The following is a 17,254-nucleotide window of genomic DNA, read 5'->3' as shown; positions in this document are numbered from 1 at the left end:
TTCTCTGCATTGGCTGAATTTAGTTGAATAATCAGGCCCCGTCATATCTTTAGGACCTCAGTAACTCGTAGCTGTTATCCTAACAGAGCGTGTTGCTCTCGCTCTGCAGGCCTACTTGTTGTTCCTAGAGTATTTAAAAGTAGAATGGGAGGCAGAGCCTTCAGTTTTCAGGCCCCTCTTCTGTGGACCCAGCTTCCAGTTTGGATTCAGGAAGCAGACACTATCTCTACTTTTAAGATTCAAACTCTGTTTTAAAGCTTATGGATCAGGTGACTCCGTTGGTTGTCTTTCTGAGGCTCAGGTTGCTCTGGGACTTCCCAGGATGCCGAGCGCTGCTCTGGTTGTTGGATCTGTTCTATATAAAATTCCTTGAGGTGAACGCTGTGGTGAACTGGCTCTGTATAAACCTGAATTTCGGCCAGCGTTCTCACAAACATTTATATTCCCAATGATTACTCTGATGTTACACATGCAGATTATTCCATAGGTCAGATTTATCTGCATGCCTTCCATCGCTCTGCTATTTTCTCCAGCTGTGTCTCTTGCATGACTTACATGCATCTGATTAGTCTTGTACTGCGGGGCTTACGCGGCACGCAGGACAGCGAAATTTTTATGGCTCTGACTCGTCTCTGCGTCGCTCTTCAGCTGTGTCATGTGACTCAGACGGTGTGTGTGGGTGTTGTTACAATTATTGTGTTTATTGTAGCCACGTCTGGACTGTTGTAAGTCAGATAAAGTTGAGCAAAGAGGTTCATCGCAGCCTTTTAGCTGTGAACTGTTCACATGATGATTTGGAGTTAATGTGGCCTCTACTGCAGAAGGTTAGGTGGAGGCAGCAGAGCCTCGCTTTTATTCGCTTTTAATCATGAAGCAGCTCGTGACTATTTTGGCAGCCCTTTAATGCATTTTCTTCTGCTTTAAACATTTTGATGTCTTCTCTCACTTAAATACGGCGTGGGGTCGTGCGAGGTCAGGACTGATAAGCCCGTTCAGAGGTAGAAATGAAGAGCGGCTCTAAATGATCCCAGTGCTCGGTGTACAACACAAATCCGGTTCAGAGCACGGGCTGCCACACCGCCGCTCTCTCGCTGCCCTTCTCTCTGTGCCTGAGTGCGATAACTTTCTGAGGCAGAGAAATGTGCCAAGCCACGCTGATAAAGTCTGCTGTCCTACAGGGCTTTAATAAAGCTGAATTGCAGTCGATACTATCGCAGCAGGCCTTTGTGCTCGAAGAATGATGACATGTTTTGTCCTTGCTGAGGAGGAAGAGATTGGAGGAGAGAGAAGAAGAGCGTGAGGGCATTATGTAAAGTTTCTGAGAGGATGCAGTATGATGCTAACCTACTGAGCATTTTCCAGCAGCCCTTCAGGCACTTAGTTATGGTGTCTGGGTATTTGTATGTGTCATCCTTGGAGGTAGTGCACATTAAGAGTCAGCGGTGTTTGTTTGTGTAGAGGATTCATCTCGAACAGTGCGTGTATGTGGAGTAGAGAAAATGAGCAGTACGAGCCAAACGAACTGGTAACTGGGAAGTACTGGCGAGAGGAGGGCGGCCCTCAGGCTGTGGGTCAGTGTGCTCGCTGCTACGGCAGCACCTCGGTGTTCGGGCTGGCTCCGTGGGTTGTATGAGCTTTCATATTATCATCTGTCACTGCATGAACACCACAGCAGAGTTATTCCTTGACTTCTTTGTGTCACTGTGCTGGAAGTGGTGGTGTGTTTCTTCTCTGTGTGGTCCATCGTGGGCCTCTCAGGCTTCCATACCTACCTGATCAGCTCCAACCAGACCACCAATGAAGACGTGAGTATGGACACAAAGTGCATTACACCACACGCTGCAGAAACGAGGCAGAATGTTCACATGTGTCGTGTGCTAACAGACTCCATTTAAAGGGCAGGAACGCCATAAAATGTTATTTTAAATTGAAACGGCACTAAAACCATTTGATCTTTTTATTGGTTCATTCACTCATTTTCAATTCGGTGCCAGCAACTGGAAAGTAGCGGGCACACGACACGAGAAAAGTTGTGTGATACTAAAGCATCACACCTGCTGCAGCGTCGAACTGCTCGTTAGTTTTAATATTAACGTGATTAGACTAAGTGGGGGAGGGGCTCCCCACAGGAAGCCCGAGGCAGCGGATCAGAGCTTTACTGGCCCGAGAGAAGAAAACGAGCCCATTTTTGTAATAGTACAACAACACAGCGTCTTTATTCATCGTCATATTCTACATCTGCCAAATCATTTCAATCGAAAGATTTTAAGTAGATTTAGCGGAGGGCTCGCAGGGTTAGGCTTGATTTTAATTTATGCGTGAAAGACTTTTTCTTCATGTTGAAGCTGACTGAGCAGCTGCTTTGAATTTTAGCCCAGGATGGTAACAGAGGCTCCGTCTCCATGTTAAAGTACACATGTGATCGCCTTTTCACTGTGGAGAAACAGAAGCCAAGTCTTTGAAAAGTTGTTATTCACAGAGAACACTTTTCTATTTGTTGTCACAAATGTGAGGGGAAACGCTCGTTCTCACATCCTGCAGCACACGCGGTGCCTTCCTGCAGTTTCCTCAACACTAAGCAACGTTTCTTTATTTCATTTTCCTGAAACGGTTTCTTCAATTTTAAATTCTGATAGAAATGATCAAAAATATTGATGAGTTGTTTAAGCCGGTTTGCTTCACAAGTAACATAAGGCCAGTAGCTGGCCCTGAGCCATCGGGTCACTGAGTACACTGACCTCTGGACCAAATATTTATGGGTAACAAAATTGGACCATTTGGGAGAGAGGAGAGCGAACAGTTCAGGAGCCGACACCGTGAGTGTGCGTTGGTGCAGCTTGAATCAAACGTGTAATGGCCTCATTAATGCTGAAGTGTGGGTGTGGCTTATTTCACATTCTGCAAAAAAACAACATAAACACGTCCGCGTCCCAACTTTTTTCAGAAGCATATTCCCAGCATACAATTCAAAATTAGCTTCTAAAATTCCAGCTCATCACATGTAGTTGTTATTTTTTACTGTTTCAATGATTTTCAGGTTTTAATCTGAAAGATGGCGCCGGTGCACTTGGCTTGCCGTCCGTCTCGCCGCTTTTTACCCTCCCTTTTTCCCTTACCTTCCCTTATGGACCTCGGCACTGTGTTTTTTATCTTTATTTTTCTAGTCTTATGTTTATCTAGTGGTTGTGGACTGATTACATATGACAGGCAAATACTTTTAAATATTCGTTCTTTAAAGTTCTCAGTGACGTTGGTTCCTTGCTAGCCTGAAAATCTGGGAACTACAAACACGCTGATGTGTGCATTTTAATCCTTTTAAAAGAAGCGTTTTTAATGGAGTTTCTGATTATTTGCTCATCTGTATGGTGTGTGTTCATTAGCTGCACAGAAGCATGGACTCACAGCTGTAACTCCTTTTCACCTCAGACTGTGAGTGAGTGGTGCTCGAGCTTCGCTGGTGAGCTCAGCTGATTCGAGAATGGCGATGATAATTTTCAAGGTCACGGGACAGAAGTGCGCACGGCCCGCTTGAGCTCCAGACTAGACACAAACAGCAGCGTCTGTTTATCGATGACACTTTGGATATTTATCTGTCTCACTGAAGCTTTGCATCTCTGCAGATAAAAGGTTCATGGTCATCTAAAAGAGGGAAGGACAACTATAACCCCTACAGCTATGGAAACATATTCACCAACTGCTGCGCAGCGCTGTGTGGACCCCTGCCACCGAGGTAGGCTGGGTGTGGGTGTTTGTGTTTCTGTGAGGCGATGTACGCATTCCTCGTTCCTCGATGGTCAGATGAGGACAAAGAGCCCATCGTTCCCTGCTCTGGGGGGAAAAAGCCATCTCGGTGTCATCGTAGTTTCCCATTTTCTCCAGAGGCAAAAATAAAACTGTTACTCAGAAGTGTTTGATGTGAGGAGCTGCTGTGAAATGAGCCTGCCTGCAGCCTTTTCTCTAAACATAGCAAAGATACTGCAAAGCATTTCAGGCCTATTTGAACCAAATCCGAGATCAAAGTTTCCCACATTGATTAGATTTTTATACTTTTCTGCCCATGTGATTGAACAAAAACACAGCAGCTGTCAGCTCGTGTCTGTGCGACTGCACGTTGCCCCCCGGCATTGTTCTTATGTGAGTCCTCGGCTCACAGGTGGCTGCCGTGTGTGTGTGTGTGTGTGTGTGTGTGTGTGTGTGGCGCCACAGGTGTCGCACAGCTGGCCTCACCTGCCTCTTGGACTGAGCGAGCTCAGACCCACAGAGACAAAAGCCTTTTGTGTTTTACTCCCTGCACAGATTCTCCACTCAGACTTTCAAATGCATCAAACTGCAGGTTTCTGCTTCATTCCAGCTCAGTCCTGCTGGAGCTCACCGTCAGCACTTTGTGTTAAATTCTTATCGAGCTTGATGCCTCAGCTGTGTCCGATCGGCCTGTGTTTGGCTGATAAACAGCCCCTATCATCACACGGAGGCATCACTGTGCAAAGTTCAGCAGGTTCTTCTCTAACCAGCAGAGCTGTGCAGCATTAACCTTGGGTTGGAAATGATGGTTCACTCCACAGATGAGCGACTGTACAGTCACACTTAACAGAAAGTACGCCCTCATTCACTTCCAAGGTGCTGCATATCAGGACATAATAAGATTAGCTGCTCTTAAAATGAGGTAAATACAACCTCAGGTGACATAGTACGGTCTCAGTAATTATTTAACAAAAACTAAAACCATCCCTTCTGTAAGTAACAGCCAGCAGTGTGAGCACTTTGATAAAAGCAGAAGTTTTGGTGGTTTGTTGATCTGAAGCATCCGAGCATGACCGATTGTCAGTAGGGTGTCAGAGGGCAATGTGCCCAGAGCCACAGGGTATTGGCACGAGGTCATCAACAGGACAGTGATCCCACACACGGCAGCAACGGTCCAGTGAAAGTCCAACCTCAACCCTGACTGAATGCTGTAGTGGCACCTTCAGAGAGATGTCTGCACAACTGACTGAGAGCAACGCTGCAAAGAAAGAGGACAACACTGTCACAGAAAATCATTACTGTAAATTACTGCAGCCAAAGGTGTCGCCACAAGCTACTGAATCATGGGGCGGGCTCAGTTTTTCACAGGGCCGTTTGTTAAATGATGACATGCTGGAACGGGTCATGTGTTGTACATCTGAGACTGTATTTAAATCATTTTAGAAGCTGGTATTTCCTGACCTGCAGCAGTGGTATCAGAAAATAGTTCACACCGCACACAGTAGTTATCTTTGCTTTTATTGTCAACAGTAAAACCACAGGGTCAGAGTTTAATAAAAGTCTCTCTGTTAGAGCGACAAAGCTCTTTTGTTCATTTGTTTCATTCCGTTTCTTTCTTTGGTCGTCTGCTGACCCACAACGAGATCAACTCGACCTTTTCCTTTCTGGTTAAAGCAGGACGGGCCTGTCGGAGCTGTGTGTTGTGTTATTGTGCTGCTGAGTGACCTTTGCTGTGTAATGTTTGCTGACGGTAACGATGTTCTCGGCTTTTCTCCCATTAGTCTCATTGACAGACGCGGCTTCGTCGAGGCAGACGTGCCACAGTTGGCACCACCAACCAATGGTATCACTATATATGGCTCCACCCAGTCTCAGCAGAGCCACACGGTAAGACTGTTGACCGACGCCGCCACCACCCCCCTCCCACCTCCCTCTCCCCTCCCACCTCCCTCTCCCCTCCAAATGCAGCTTTATGCATCACTTTGTCAGAAATGGCACAGAACAGTGTTTCATCTCTTTTCATGGTGAAACGATAACCAAATAAACTAAACCACGAAATTCATGTTTTTTGTCAGTCATGTTGTTTAGACGTGTATACCTGTAACTGCTTCACAATAAGAGCCACCCTGTGCAAAGAGCAGGATAATAAAGCACGCAGGATTTCAGCAACTATGAGCTAAAATACTTTAAAGAGTCTGCCTTCAGGTTCATTTTATCCTCAAGCTGCTTCCTAACGTTAGAGTTTATATAAAGTTGCAGTGAGTGTTGAAATCTGCACCTGATTTGTTCTGCACGTGTGAAAAGGCCTTCTTCCTGTTCCTTCCTTTCACAGTAAAAGCCCTTAGCATTTACACACTGACTGCTGTAAGGTGAAATGGCTTGTTTAAGCATTACATACAATTTTAACTTTGATTTCACTGGTTATGAAATAGAATATTTATTATTGTTATAAATAAAAAATTAATTACTTTTTCTTACTTCTCATATATGGAACTAATTAAACAAACTAAATTCTCCTTTTCAAGTGAACTTTTTGATCCATGTACACAAATTGTGAAGTTTATAATTATAATAATTATTATTATTATTGTAGAGGTCTAGCATAGATTATTTTATCAGTGTGTATGGCTGGAGAATTAGACCAACGAAGATCAAATGTTGCTTTATTTGTAAAATCTGAAACGTCCTAATAAACTGACTCGGAGAGGGGAGACGTGCTTCAGTAATATAAAGTTACAGCTGTCAGGTAGAAACAGTTTTAATAGTTTTAATCCGACTCTTGCATGAAAAAAAAAAAAATTTATGAGTTAATTATTTTTGTAATTTTAGCATTGACAGGAAGTACGTCTGTTTTCGCACACGTGTAGAACAAATCTGGTTTCCTGGCGTGGATCAGGTTGTCCTGCCCTCGTGCGGCTGCCGTGAACGATGCCGACGGTCGACTCTCTAATGATGATCTCAGATTTAAGAATGTAGAGGCATCCCGCGCTGGCCCGGATAACTGAGCCCAGGCACGGAGGCTGGACGCCGCTGAATCACACACAGCTTGGTTTTTTTCTGGTCTGGGAAAGTAAATCCAGTTAGTGTCTCTCATCGCTAGATTGAGATGGATGAAGCTGGTCTAGATTACAGCAGGCGAGTTCTCAGAGTCTGCACGAACCACGTCGTGTTTCTTTAAATCAGGTCGGCAGGTGGGGGTTATGTTGATGTGGTGGCCTGGAGTCTCTGATTTCTGGTCAGCTGCTCATAAGACGCTCACTCTGAAATCTTACGGAAACTCCTGGAATCGGCACATTTGGAGGATGCTTGTTCAACTTTTTCACTTTGCAGTTGTTTTTATTAAATACACCTGAACATTCTGGCTGTCAGATTATTTTGAATAATGCTATTTATTCCAAATTAAGTGAAGGAAAAATGATGATTTCCTTTATTCGAATGGATTTTGTTGTGCTGAATCTAAATATGATAAAAAAAAAACTAAAACAGCTGATTGATTACAGTTTAATTGTTGCACATTATGTGCTTATAAGCTCATGCCTTGTCACCTGTTTATGTTATGTTACAGATTACCCAACGCTTTGTGCACAAACTAACACAAAATACTGTCAGTATTGAGGACAAACACAGAGCCAAGATTCCACAGGAGGCAGGGACGCGGTCTTTGGAGTTTCCTTTGCACAAAATATAGAGAAGAAAATATTTAAATCAAGTGTTTAAACAGTTACAAAGTTTGAGATGCAGTTTACTGCAAATTGCACCAGCAGGTGCAAAAAAAAGCACGTCTTATTTTTTGTGCTTGATATTGACATGAAGATCATCTGTGTTTAGAAAACTAACTTCTGTATGTCACCCAAACTAACCACACCTAACCGACCCGCTGAGTAAATCTGGCCCTTGATATGAAACATTACATCATCAGGGAACAAAGAAACATTATTTTGGCTCTGCAGACTTCTTTCATATTCAGGTTTGTGCAGATAGAAATGAAAACCGCAAAGTGATTCCAACATTATTTTTCTTCTACTGCCCAAAAAAAGAAAAGTGTTGAATGTGTTTGAGGCTGAATGAACATCATCCAAATGTGTTGATTCGCTGACTTTTGCCAGGGGTTGTCATCTGTCACTGCAGCAGGCTCATGAAAAGATGAGAATCGAAATCACGCCGCAGGCCGTGAACAGGTTTTTGTGCAGTGTCAGGCTGAGTCCCGACACACTCGTGGCGTCCAGTTTACCTCCTCGCACACAGCTACTGAACACCTTTCCCTCTGCCGTGTCCTTGTTGGCACAGAGGCTCGACCTCGTCCTGGTTATTCTCACCGAGATGTTAAACGCTGACGTCATCAGTCATGATCTCTTGAATGGACCGTTGGGCTGAAAGCCACGGGAACATTCCCCAATGTTAGCACGTCCACAAATAACCACCATCTGTCTCCTGTAGCGGTCATGATGAGCAGCCGCAGTCGTCCTGGCTGTTTGCCTGGACGCCGTCAGTGCTTAACGTGTAGCTGTCCAGGTCTGGGACCTGTGTGTGTGTGTGTGTGTGTGTGTGTGTGAACGAGTATTTAAATCAGATTTTTGATTAAAAGCAAACAGTTGTTGGTGTGTGTCCCACGTTAAGCCGGGCATTTTTAGCTCCGTGTTGGCAAAGGCGCGTTTGTTTCTTTGTGATGCAGCTTTAAATCGACGGAGACTTTTTAAGCTGTTGCCACGGTAACTGCGTGTGAAACGATGTCATTGCACTTTGATGAACAAACCCTGCTTTCTGGATTTGACTCAGTAAAAGGAGAGAGACTGACTGCAGTCATCACAGGCCTCCCTGAGAGGCTCACATCAGTTCCCACTTTAAGGAGGGGAGATCTCACAAAGCATCTCCGGACTTTAAAGCGCTCGGGTCAGATGTTCGAATGTCCCAGACCACTGTGTGACTTATTATCCGTTAATGTTGTCGGGAATAACACGCGTCACTCTAATCTCTCCAGTCCTCTTCAGATTTGTTTAAATATGAAACACAAGTAGAATCAGCTTTGTACAGCACGCTGCGAGAGCTGACACAAAAACTGTTTACCTAGCAGTGCGTCTCCTGACGACGTCTCAGGAACAGAGAAATGACTGTCTTCCTGTCATAGTATCCTTCTACTGAGGCAAAACCAGAGTAAATGTGGGCTGAATGTTGGGATTACAGGAATGTGAAAGCCCAACACGGCCTGTGGTCAGCAGCCCGTCTAGGTATTGTTTCTGCCTTGCTGCTAATGAGTCAGTCGGTGTTCACAAAGCCTGACAGCACTCTATTTTCCATCAAACACCGATGACGTAGCCTGGCGCTAACGTGGAGGTGAGCGTGTTTCCTGTCGTTGCAGTGCAACAACCTGAGCCTAGCTTCCATAAGTCGATACATGGAGGACTGATAACACTTAAAAGCACATCTGTTCTGCTGTCAAAGGTCGCTCGGCCTGTGTTTACATCATGTCTGTAATCTGCTCTTTTCAGGTCAGTGAGATTGAGGCAGAAAGGTGAGATGTGGAGGACGAACCTCTGTGCTTCCCATTTCCTCCCCGTGAGGCTTTGGGGTGGTGTGGGGCGGGAGGCTGCGTCACGGGGCTCTTCCTGATTATTACGCTTTTAATTTCTAGTACCTCTCACACCCTGTGGGCTTTTCATCTGCAGCTGCTCTGTAATATTGATGACTTTGTGGTGACAAACGGCTAACAGGGTTAAAGCTAACCTCTCTGTGGCTGATGTGTGTTATCGCCGACTCGGCGTCCTAACCCAGTTACCGCTCGTTATTGACACATCCACAGCGAGGCGATCAATAGGCCATGAAGCAGGGACTTAATAGCAGCTCTGTGTATTGAGCTGAGCGGCTGTGGCTCTGCATCCTAACGGGACACTAACACCTTCTCTTTCTTTCTCTCCCTTCCCTCCTTTGTCGTCTTCACGCCTTCCTTTCGTTTGTGTTTTCTTCTTTGCACTTTTCAAATTCTGCGTCACTGCCATCTCTCCCCCCCAATGTCTGTTGCTTTGACCCGCACACCCCCTCCCTCCTCCCTTCTCCTCGTTGGCGCTTTCTCTCAGTGTGACCAAGACCAGTGCATTCAGAGCACCAAATTCGTTTTGCAGGCCGCCGCCACCCCGCTACTCCAGCACCAGAGCAGCGAGCCTGTCATCCTAACCACATCCCCCGAAAACGGAGGGACGCTACCTGGCCGCGCCTCCCTCGCCCTGACGGGGCCCTGCACCTCACTGCCCCTCGGCCAGCCCACCCCTCCGACCTCCACCTCCAGCTTAAGCTGCCACGAGGCCGCCGACAAACTGCCGGTCCATGGACACACCCTCACACACAACCACAGCAACCCCCTGCAGGAGTCGTTGTTCCAGCACCACTTCCTTACGCCAGAGGAAGTGCCGTCGCCGCCCGGCATGCTTCACTGCGGCAGCCCCATGGGCCACAGCCACACCACGCAGGCCGGCTTCTACGACCCAGCCAGCCAGGACTCGCTGCACGAGGACTCCGTCAGAGGGCTGGTGAAGCTCAGCTCCGTCTGACGCCCCCAATGAAAACACTGAGATCACCGAAGTCTGCTGACCCCCACCCACGCTCACAGGTGGTGGTTTAAACTCAGCTGTTGGAACCTGTGGACCTAAATCAGATTTGTCTTCTGACGTTTTTCTTCCCAAACGTTGCAGCTGGAGCTGGAAGATCCTTCCTGTTATTTTTGTTTGAAACTCCGGGGAAGTTTAATCCGTTAACTCTTTGGAAACTTCACAGGAGACGTTTCAGGTTTTTGTTCCACTTCAATCCAAAATAAAAGTTTGGGTGAGAAGGCTGAGCGTCGCAGCTCTGACTCACTTCTTTTCTAAAACCTTCTCCTGTGTGCCCGTTGCTGATTGGACGGTGTCTTCTTGCCTTCTTTTCTTGGACATGGTCAGCAGTGCGATGGTTGATGTCTTCATGTTGCATATCATCAGGCTTTTCTATGTAAAAGAGACTGTTGTATTGTACTATGGTTATTACAACTTACAGATTATATTTCCTGTGGATATTAATAAAACCATCTTTTTATCACATTCGGCTGCGTTTCTATCGAAGGCGTTTGTGTGACAGTCATGTGATGCTGACGTTTTAACATTTATGGATGATTTTGAGCTCTTAGCTGGACGCACAGAAAAGGCCTGAAACAGAAGAGCTGTGGGTCCACACCTCAGAGGGTCAGTCTGTGGCCAAAGACGCTGATGGTTTGGTAGAAACTGACACTCCCACTTTAATGCTCTTCCACCCCCTTGTGGTCGAGCAGAAACACTGCAGCTAAGATTTAAATTTACATACTCTTATGAAACCAAGAGGAAAGGATATCAGCCTCATCTTTACTAACATTAGTGTGATGTCACACCAGCTGTAGGCTGACTTTAAAGGCTAAAAGACGGCGTGATGACTCACAGTTCTCTGTTGGTCTGCTGAGACGAACAAAAATCACATTATTATTTAAGGATCCCTGAATTTCAGTTTTTGACCAACAAAAGCCACAAAAATATCTGAGCCTTGTCATCAGTCTGTGACCCCTCTGTGGGCGGTTACAGTAAAACCATGTTTGTGTTTGGGAAGTTAAAGAATTGCAAACACAATTCCTGAAAGTTGGGAGGAATTAAAATGTAAATAATAAGATTTAAGGATATTCTTCTTAAACCCATAATTTATTCATAATAGAACATAAACAAAAAAACATTTCAAATATTCAAACTGAGAAGATGAAGCGCATTGGCTAATTTTGATTTTGAGGGCAGCAACATGTTTCTAAAAGTCTGCACACGTTTGAAATCTTCACATTTGTGTCAGGAACATTTTATAAACTGTTTTTTGTGAACCTCTATTTTTTTTTTAGTACCCAGTCACATGACTGCGCTGCTGAAAAATGTTCCTCCAGCTGCTTTTTAACCTTTTTCTCTTTGACGTTTTGCTGTCATCAAATTCAAAATGAGCTTTACATTTGATGTTTTCCTTTCTGTTATGAATGAAATTCAGGTTTATTTTGTTTTTATTTACGTGTTTTATTACTGGCGAGACAATTATGGAGAGCACACTTTTAAATCTTTGCTATGGGGGTCCAAATCCACGGAGGCCGGCGAACATGTGAGGCTATAAAATTTAAAAAAGGCTCCCGATGATGGATCTGAGGAGGTGAAGAATCGCTGAAGGCTGCTGATCATCCTCAGGTTTGAATGATAACAGCAGGATAACAGGAACACGTTTGTCATTAAATAATGTGTGACACATGCAGCCTGACTGGGTTACATTTTTAACCACAGGTGATTATAAAGGAGACGAGAGGGAACCTCAGATTACTGGAGCAGGACTCGCTCCTCTGACGGACCTGTCAGTTATTTAAATCTTATTATCTCGCGCTGCACAGAGTGCTGCCTGTCAGGTGTGTGGGACATTTTCATGTATTTCAAATATTATTTTAAAGTGATTAAAAACTAATGCAAATGAAAGCTGTGACTTCAATGATGCAGTAAAAACTGCACTTCCTGGATTTTGTTTTCTATGTGAGCTGTACAGAAGAATGCAGTCCTTGTATTTATTTCACTGTTTTGCTGACAGTCTTATAATTAACACGTAAGCAGAGCCAGGTGTCGAGAGCTTCTTAACATTCACATTTATTTCCGGGTTTAGTTACACAGGCTGTATCACAGCAGAGATGCACTAGAGACAAGAAAAGAAACGGTCCAGGGACACCACAGTCAGCTGCAGCACGGCTTACTGTCATGCATCATCCAGTCTCAGCTGGAAACCGTTCATTTAAGACCCGTCCACGGCCTCCGTGCCAGACTAGCTTAGAACCATCCACGCCCAGGTTGCTGTGGCTAAGCTAATTTAGCACGATAACCAGAACCCAGGAGCATCGGTGACGCCGGTTTCCGTGCGAGTCACCACAGCTTGACGTCGGTGAGCTCCAGGTCTCCCATGATCTCCAGCTGGTCGATGCTGCTCAGGTCCTGCACCCGGTGTCTGAACTCGAACAGGTGCGAGCCGTTCACCGCCAGCTTGAACCGATGTGGCTGACAGAGGAGAAGGATCTGAGGAAGAAATTTTAAAAAAAGAGTCTCTGAAGAAGCAGAAGGCCTTTAAAAGCGTTGAGAAGCTGCAGGTGGTCCTTACCTCAAAGTATTCTCCTGAGGAGAATGGAAAGAAGGGCAGCTCCCGCTCCTCCTGACCCCAGGACTCACCCAGGTACGAGTTCCTGATGAACACGCTGGACTTCATGCGGGGGTTCAGGTGGAGAGCGATGTTCTCCGTCCGGCTGTTCCGGAGGTTCACGGTAAAACTGGAGCAACGTATGAGCGTGCATCACTGTGAGATGGGCGGTCCTGGATAACTCGCACACAGATTCATATACGTGTCTGAATGTTTACCTGTGAGGATACATGCTGACCTGCCCTTTGATTGTGATGTGCTGTCCTGGGCTCAGGCCTTTGAGGATGCTGCCTTTGTAAGGGAGGCTCTGAAACAGCAGTGAAACCTAAACGTCTGATAAGAGTTTGGACATGTGATCGAGTTTTAGCAGTTTAAAGGTAAAAACTCACCAGGTCCCCTGATTCTGAGAATATTGCCTGAGAGGGAGAAAACACACATTTAGACACGAGCGGCAAAAAACCTGAAATATGAGAAAGACATGTACTCACTGAGTTTGGGATGTAGCCGATAGCGTTCACCCTGACTTTCCCACAGATGGAGAAGGTGTCAACCCTGTTCAGAGGAATTCTGTGCTTGTATTCCAGCAGGTGCGCTCCATTTACCGCCACCTGCAGGTGAACAAGGAGCGTTATCTTTCGGTTCCACATGCAGGCCTACCATCTCCACCAGCTCGGGCTCACAGACCTTGAAGGCGTCTTCATGCACCAGGATGATCGTCTCGAAGGGGGCGCCGCGCTTGTAGGGCAGCTGGTGGAGCGTCTCCTCTCTGCCCCAGCTCTCCTGCAGCAGGGAGTTGCACACCACACAGGGCGAGCCCTTGAAGCGAGGGCTGAAGTGGAGGGCGACGTCAGAGCGTGGTTTGGTGCTGCAGCCACTCGACAGGTCGATCTGAAACCTGCACAAAGTTTAACTGCCCATTAAATCATGTCGTGCATCAACGTTTAACTTAAACTCCACGTGGATGTAACTCCATCCTTTTATTCTGAACCCAGTTGGCAGAACAGCTGAGCTCTCAGATGTGATTTAAAGAAAAGAGAGAGAGACTTTGAGTGGTCTGACTGTAGCAGAGCTGGGAGCGATGCATGATCACCGAAGAGAATAACAACCTCATTGATATCAGCCAAACTGATCCTGGACCTGTTCTCTGCAACTGGAATTGAATGTGCACAGATCAGCACATCCAGGGTAACTTCTCAGCGATCCCAGTAAACCCAGCAGGAGGCGGGGTTTCAGCATCTGACCAATCAGGTTTACTGACAGTGAAGTGGCTGAGTGTACAGATGAAGACAAAGCTGACGAGTTAAATACAGACTGAGTGTGTGTGAGCATCCAGAGCTTTGCTCAGTCAGTCTGTGTTCATAAAGTTTATTTGAATCAGGAAGGAAAGAGTTGGCAGTGAACGGATCTTCATTAACCTCCTAAGACCTGAACTCTTCCACAGCAGCATTTTTAATTTCTCTTTGATATTTGGGCTCATTGGGGCCCGATGAATGTAAAAACAAAGAATTACCAGATTTTTTTTTTTACCTTATTTTTGTTTTTAAGAAAAATCAGAGCCACATATGAGGATATTCATTTAAAATTCTGATAGAACAGTGGCAGCATAATGTCCTCGTAAGTGGATATCAGGCCCTCGTAGAGCAAAATTGAGTATTTTGGTCTAAATAACCCAAAATGTGATGTCCACATATGTGGATGGAGGTCCTAGGAGGTTAAAGGAACATTTAGATGTGAGTGAGACATTTGATTGAGCTGCAGTGTCGGAGCTGTTTAAGGAAAGAGGAAATGTAAATAAATCAGGAATTAAGTTTCTATAGTTCTCACTGATGCTCATGACATAAAGACTTTGGATGGTAAAAACCGTCAGACCCTGTGAGGGTCCAGGAACAGCGGCACTTTTCTGATTGGCCAGCAGACGATGATTTCAAACCTGCTGATCTCTAATCTAGAAACAGAACTGAGCAGATTGGGTCTCCAGCATGAGTGAGAAGTGAACAGCTCTGTGAGAGGCTCCGGAGTTTTTGGGTCCTTGCTGCTACATCGTACCTAAACAGACACACAACCCCCCACGCACACTGTACACACCAAAATAATATCACATATCAATAACCAGTAACCTCAACATCGTTTCACCTTTTGATCAGAACCACGGACAGCACCTGCAGTCAGAGACGTTTGTGCTACAAACTCACAGCAGAAAGATTTAAGTTTCGTTTTATCAGCGAACATAAAACAGCTGTAACATCTGGAAACAACAAACCACAGGAGGCCTCGCTGTGTGTGGAAACACTATTTCAATAAAAACAAACTATTCACCATCACTTCCTCTTTTCAGCTTCACTCATTTGCTTCACATGTAATGCTGCTGCTTTCACCAAAATATGAATTACTGAATATTTCACGTCAGCAGGTTCTCGAGCATTTCCCCTCTGTGACAGAGCAGCATCGGTAACATGTGACAGCACACCTGCACAGATACAAGCTACCCTGCAATATAAAAATCATCTCAATCAGCAGCAGCTAGAACATTAAAGTTCAAACATTACAAAGATCAATAATTATGGTTCAATAATATAATCTATATGATTGTGAAAGGTGCCACAGTTTATAATAAGCACTTTAAATATCCTTTGATTATACAACTTGTGAAACTATTAAGTATAAATAATTTTACAAATCAACACAAAATGAAGTTTTTGAATCTGCAGCAAAATCCATAAACCAAACTTGACAGGTGAGGGGCAGCCAATCAGAACAAAGGGGGCTTGTTTCAGGCAGGATGGACTGAGATGCTGCACTTAGTCCCAGAATAATATACAGAAGGATTATTGTGGACTTTAAATCAAGCAAAGCAGGTATGGAAGAGTTCAGTAATACAGTAAATATCACACACACCTGAAAACAGCGTCATGGGTCAACTTTCATTCTCTTTTAGCTGAAAATGTCTGCAGGGGGAGATTTTTTCTTTGTTAGTTTTCCTGCATGAACAGAACAAACTGCTGCTGTTTGATTTGAATCTTACCTGTCAGCATCGGGGGGGACGGTGCCCTGGACGATGATGATCTCCCCGGGGTGCAGGCCACCAGGTATGGGTCCAGTGTATGGGATCACCTGCAGAGCGGACATGGAAACCTCAGAGAGCCTCGTGTCTTCATTCGAGTGTGGTCAGACAGACAGATGTGGACAGGTGTGTGGGCAGATGTGCGGACAGCGCTAGAAACTGCATGCGTGCAGACAGCAGAGCATGCAGCCATCAGAGGGCTGATGGAGATGATGATAATAATAATCCGCTTACCGGATTCAGAACCGTGTGTTTAGCGTTAGCCACGGACATCGGGCCTCTCGTGTCGGACTGCGGCCTGCAGCTGTGCGGAAAAACGGCAGTCTGCGCAATGCGCGCCAAACGGGAGCGGGCTGGAGCTCTCCTGCGCTACACGGGGATGGAGGCAGTGGGCATCTTCTCTCCATCAGCCATTAACAGCTCGCGCATGCGCAAAATCCTACCATGTGATCGGCACCCGATCAACAACAACACGGATGAAGCCCACCCACGTGACCGTGAGAGCGTCACGTGAACCTGCAGGAAGTACATGACGTCAGTCATAATCTATCTGAGAACCTGGGAACATAACCCACGTAAAAATGTTAATAACTTATTTGTTAACTTTGTATGGAAGAATAAACACCATCATCTAAAAAAATCATTGTTTGTGGACCTAAAGATAAAGGTGGTTTTGGCCTTCTGGACTTCATGGGTCCTGGACTATACATTTAAGGTGAAATGGCTAAAAGAACGCTTAAAATCTCCTGGATCATTATGGCATTCATAACATTTTTAGAAATGTTGGAGGTTTACACTTCCTATTGTCTTGTAGTTACAGTATATCAAAGTTACCAGTTAAAATGTCTGCATTTTATCAGCAGGCATTGTTGGCTTGGAAATTATGTTATTCACATAACTTTTCTCCACATAGATCTATTATCTGGAATAACGAATGTATTACTAAGAGGAACAAATCACTATATTTGCAGAATTGGATTGATAAAAATATAATCTATTTAAAAGACTTATTTGACTCTGAAGGCCAGCTACTTAGTTACAATGACTTTATTACAGAAAAAACATTCCCTATCAAATTTAAAGATTTTAGCTCTGTAATAAAGTCCGTTCCCAGCGGACTGACTGAGTTGATGAAAAGCTACAAAAACAGAACACACCACATGCATCCGTTAACACTCTTTATATAAATGGTATTGATTTCTTAAGCAACAAATGCACCAATAAACATATTAGAGAATGTTTGTATAATGCAAAGAAAATAAC

At 45.0% G+C, this 17,254-nt stretch overlaps 2 protein-coding genes across 6 annotated transcripts in view; one reads left to right on the top strand and one right to left on the bottom strand.

The window, feature by feature from the left end:
- Nucleotides 1–10,805, top strand: part of LOC146551793 (palmitoyltransferase ZDHHC14-like) — a 56,346-nt gene extending 45,541 nt beyond the window's left edge. For 3 of the 4 annotated variants that reach the window (XM_085258241.1, XM_085258242.1, XM_085258243.1), the window contains exons 7-10: nucleotides 1,703–1,805; nucleotides 3,621–3,730; nucleotides 5,523–5,628; nucleotides 9,813–10,805. In XM_085258241.1, coding sequence (XP_085114367.1) covers nucleotides 1,703–1,805; nucleotides 3,621–3,730; nucleotides 5,523–5,628; nucleotides 9,813–10,283 — 790 coding nt within the window. In that variant the 3' untranslated portion in view covers nucleotides 10,284–10,805. The remainder of the gene's footprint in view (nucleotides 1–1,702; nucleotides 1,806–3,620; nucleotides 3,731–5,522; nucleotides 5,629–9,812) is intronic. The other variant, XM_085258245.1, reaches the window with a different exon arrangement.
- A 1,571-nt stretch (nucleotides 10,806–12,376) lies between these two features.
- lgals8b (galectin 8b) lies at nucleotides 12,377–16,458 on the bottom strand. Of its 2 annotated transcripts, XM_085258247.1 has the most exons (8): nucleotides 16,226–16,456; nucleotides 15,953–16,041; nucleotides 13,615–13,825; nucleotides 13,419–13,538; nucleotides 13,320–13,346; nucleotides 13,149–13,237; nucleotides 12,895–13,060; nucleotides 12,377–12,812 (listed from the first exon to the last, which is right to left on the bottom strand). In XM_085258247.1, the coding sequence occupies exons 1-8, from the start codon at nucleotides 16,262–16,264 to the stop codon at nucleotides 12,663–12,665; spliced, it is 891 nt and encodes a 296-aa protein (XP_085114373.1). In that variant the 5' UTR covers nucleotides 16,265–16,456; the 3' UTR covers nucleotides 12,377–12,662. The 2 variants fall into 2 exon arrangements, with proteins under 2 accessions (XP_085114373.1, XP_085114372.1); XM_085258246.1 differs by having other exon boundaries at nucleotides 13,320–13,538; nucleotides 16,226–16,458.
- Between the last annotated feature and the right edge of the window lie 796 nt (nucleotides 16,459–17,254).

The sequence above is a fragment of the Mchenga conophoros genome, linkage group LG19, assembly GCF_057382185.1.
Source record: "Mchenga conophoros isolate Kocher_MC1m ecotype Shallow Benthic linkage group LG19, M_conophoros_male_GT1.1, whole genome shotgun sequence".
NCBI classification, from domain to species: Eukaryota; Metazoa; Chordata; class Actinopteri; order Cichliformes; family Cichlidae; genus Mchenga; species Mchenga conophoros.
Note: the sequence above shows the minus strand (reverse complement) of the source record. Positions and strands in the feature narration are given on the sequence as shown.

Coding starts and splice junctions, on each gene's coding strand:
- lgals8b (XM_085258246.1), bottom strand. CDS start 16,264: ATGTCCGTGGCTAACGCTAAACACACGGTTCTGAATCCG. Junction 13,826..15,952: donor GTCCCCCCCGATGCTGACAG/GTAAGATTCAAA, acceptor AACTTTGTGCAG/GTTTCAGATCGACCTGTCGA. Junction 12,813..12,894: donor CCTCAGGAGAATACTTTGAG/GTAAGGACCACC, acceptor TTTCTTCCTCAG/ATCCTTCTCCTCTGTCAGCC.